The 4,037-nt window shown below is 41.6% G+C and overlaps 1 protein-coding gene across 1 annotated transcript; it reads left to right on the top strand.

The window, feature by feature from the left end:
* Positions 1-1,949: 1,949 nt before the first annotated feature.
* LOC121293401 (probable G-protein coupled receptor 139) lies at positions 1,950-3,836 on the top strand. The gene is made up of 2 exons (XM_041216451.1): positions 1,950-2,019; positions 2,932-3,836. The coding sequence occupies exons 1-2, from the start codon at positions 1,950-1,952 to the stop codon at positions 3,834-3,836; spliced, it is 975 nt and encodes a 324-aa protein (XP_041072385.1).
* The last annotated feature ends 201 nt before the right edge of the window (positions 3,837-4,037 follow it).

The following is a 4,037-nucleotide window of genomic DNA, read 5'->3' as shown; positions in this document are numbered from 1 at the left end:
GTTCACTAGGGTCAAAGGTTTCACGCTCAGCTTCCATGTCCCCCTGCAAAATCTCTGGACTTCCTGCAAATGCCAATCAGCCAATCGGAGACAGTGGTCTGAGGACAACGCTGGCATGATGCCGGTGGATCTAACCGTCAACATAAGAACACTAATATGAAGCTTATTGCCTGTACATATAGGATGTTGGACCGCACCCAATAATAACTAAACAGCGCTCCAATTGCAGGCTTACTGAAGATGTCATGTTGCTTGGCATCTTTTAATGTTTCAATCAGAATACTGGATGTGGCAGTCAGGTTGCTGTCAGCCCTACCAGATCATCCAGTTGCATGGACGATGCAAGTGAATGCATCCGCTAGAATGATCGGCCTGGATGTCTCCAGCAGCATTGGGACCTGGTGAACGATATCCATCCGCTCATTGCTTTGGGCTGGGGTGTAAATGTTATTAAAAAAAATGAGTTTTTTTTAAACATTACATCTGTGACGAAAAGGTTCCTGCCCAGAATTGCCTCAACTTTGGAGATGGTGAAGTTGCCTCCCTGAACAGGATACCCAGGCCAGGGGAACATGATTCATTTCCTCCAGAGCAAGTTTATGGTCCATTGAACTGCCATCACTACCAATACCTGCATGAGGTGAGGTGCGGTTTCCCACACTCCTTCAGGGACAGCAGGTCAGCTTTGACGTAGGCAAGCTATTCCAAGCTATCATGCAGTTGGTTTGCCGGTCATAGACACTATCCTGATCGACATTTTAAAGTGCTATTGTCCTTTACCTGACCCATTGCTTTTGATAGTTACCGTCCTTTGCTCCTGCACGCTCACAGTGTTTGCAAATTGTCTCATTTGTGATGGGCTGAGGAAACGGCCCTGCTCGGCCCCATTAGAAATATATTGCCTGGGTGACATTGAGTGGTTCATACAAGGAGCGAGGATTGGAGGGTTCTCTGTTTGAGAAGTCTTTCATCCTTATACGATCAGTATTTTTGCCGCAGATTCGCTGGAGCTAACGTTAGAACAGCCTCATCTCCATTACTGATAAGTCAACAACAATAATGTTACTATCTGGTCACCAGCAGTCAATTTAGAAGAGGGGCTCCTAACATAAGATACATCCAACACTATTAAAATTATATTTGGCCCACATTTATTTTTATGTCAGAGCAGGGCCAAACAAATAATGCTAGGCAAGGCTCATTAAATAATGCTAAATATGATTATCACTTGTAATGTTATCGTTGGAAAAGCGGCATTGATAGTGCAGCACCATCAGCTGCAGCAATCTTCGAAAAAGGTTATCACCAGCAACACCATGGTAGGGTGGCGGACAGCAATGATAGTGTAGAGTTTTCACCAGAAATGTTGGAATGGGATCACCAGCCGTAGGTTTATGTTGGGTCGTCATCAATAAAATTAAAGCTGGCCAATCACCAGTGATTATTTAATTGTGTCAGTTTCTGCAAAGTTACAACAAAACCGTCATAAGTAACAGCACTTTAATTTCACCATCAATCTTTGCCGCAGGACAAATCATTTTTTTATAATTATTTGATGGATAAGTGATGGTTTCCTCAAGTTTACATGATGTACTTAGATCCTAACATGTTGTTGGCGAGAAATGTTCCCCTAAAGGATCATAGGATGTTCAGTAGTCTTATTCCCGCAGGAACTACACCCTTCTCATTAACTTAATTAAAACTGTTTCATGGACTGAGATGGGCAGCTTCAAACTTGTCACCGAGGATTTCCCACTTCGTCTTGGGCACAATGAGGTGGGGAATCTTGCTTTGTTTCTGAAGTGAACGTAACTAAAACCAATTAGTAATTTGTTTTACATTCCCATCGGAGCAGCGGTTGTTCTATAAATTTGGAGCCTTCACATATCTTAGGTACATTCCCGGTGCAATTGTACAGCCGTAAAGAATCTCACATCATAATAAAGAAAATGGTACGCCCAATAATTGTATGGATAAAAGAGATTTACTACCCGGTCCTCACAGCCTTCGGTGTTCCTGGTAGGTGAGCATATACCATTGTTTTGTCACTGTTTACAATCTCGTTTTTACTGATTAGTATAACAGATTCAAAAAATCTCCTCATTGCAGGATCAGTTATTCACCAGTAAATCAGCAGAAATCTACCAGATAGTGCAACCCAAATTCTGGTGAGAAATCCATGGGCAGTAGGTGTTCAGCTTTCAGCCCTTTGCAGAGGGAAGATAAGAATGATTCCTCCATTGTTACCACAGCAGATAGGTCACCAAAGAATGTGCTGCTTCATGTCGCATTATTATTGTTGTTCTCTACTTTGATGGTTGCTCGAACTGCAGCACCTGCAACCAACAGGGCACTTTGGAAGATACTTTGGGAAATAATTGCCACTGAGGATTGCTCACCTCCACCCAGCTGCAAAGAACCTTTGTGGTTCGACCAGTGTCAACGCTGTCATCAATATTAGGGAATTATAAATATAAAAAAACACATCTTAGTGAATTGAATTGATTTTGTTCGTCTCAGATGACTTTACTCTTTCTATTCATAAGTTCCTGGAATAACCATGCATTTGTACTTAGTTATTGATGTTGTCTGACTGGAAGCGTACTGCAAGGACACAAGATTCTTAGGACCCTACATTGAATGTGCAATTGTTTTCTTAATCGTTAAAGTTGTCAGCTGCTGAATATACTATTAACGAGAAATCCACTTGTCCCTCCGTAAGTACGGTCATATTTGTATCTTCCTCACAAAGTACTGTCAAATGTATGCGTCTGCCCCAGTTATTTACCACTTATCTGTCTTTAGTCTTCACAACAGAGGCTGAATTTCAACAAAGAGAAACACTTCATTGGTTCTAATGAGTTTTGCTACTTCCACTGGTCGTTAAAAGCATTTTATAAAAGCATGATTTTTGTTCTTTTTTTCTTTCAGCGAACCTGATGACAATCATCATTCTCTCCAAGGGAAATTGCGGTCTATCTAAATGTATCTCTGTTTACATGATGGCAATGACCACGGCAAATCTACTGGTCACGATCTTCAATATAATGGTTTATCACATTTTCACTTATCATTTTCCACAATCATTCCTGTCCTACACTGCCGTTTGTAAATTGATTGTGTACGTGAATTGTACCACCCTAGATATGTCCGTGTGGTTTACAGTCTCGTTCACATTTGACAGATTTGTAGCTATCTGTTCTCAGAAGTATAAAACAAAGTATTGCGCTGTGAAAACTGCGGCCACGGTTCTCACAACAGTCTCAGTCCTGATCTATTTAGAGGACATCCCCTTTTTGTTTGCCTTTGAACATGCCGGAATGGTTGACAATGTTCACAGAGGCTGCCGCTCCAGTGTGGCCTTCTTTCTATCGCCTGCTGGTGCAGCTTACTCCTGGTTACAAAGCGTTTTAATCGCTTGGCTTCCGTTTGCTTTAATATTACTGTTCAATGGTTTGACAGTCAGGTATATTTCAATAGCCGGTAGGGTCCGGAGGAAGCTTCGTTGTAATAACACTGAGAATCAGAAAGACCCAGAGACGGACAGCCGAAGGAAATCCATCATTTTACTGTTCACTGTATCGGGTAGTTTTATACTGCTGTGGTTAACAGCGGCCGTGAGCTTTTTAGTTAATAGAGTGACCAACACTGTGCATTACGGAGATGACCATGGAAAACTTGCCTATATCGCCGCTGAAAGTGGATATATGCTTATGCATTTGAACTCTTGTACAAACGCGTGTATTTATGCAGCTACTCAAACTAAATTCAGGGAAGAGTTGAAGAAGCTCGCGAAATCTCCTTACACATTTATTCTGAAGCTGGATAAAAACTGAAGAATGAAAACAACGTTGCCTGCCCTAACACGCTGCATGAGAGTGTTACGTTCTAGAAAAGGCGTTTCTTCTCATGAAAAAAAATGATTGGCTGGTATAAAAATAAACACGTATAAGATCGTTTCCATGTTGTGCTGTCTGTTTGATATCTGCACGAGTGAACGCAACCATTTCCTGCTATATCAACGGTGAAGCATTGTG

This window comes from Carcharodon carcharias, chromosome 21 (assembly GCF_017639515.1).
Source record: "Carcharodon carcharias isolate sCarCar2 chromosome 21, sCarCar2.pri, whole genome shotgun sequence".
Taxonomy (NCBI): Eukaryota; Metazoa; Chordata; class Chondrichthyes; order Lamniformes; family Lamnidae; genus Carcharodon; species Carcharodon carcharias.
Note: the sequence above shows the minus strand (reverse complement) of the source record. Positions and strands in the feature narration are given on the sequence as shown.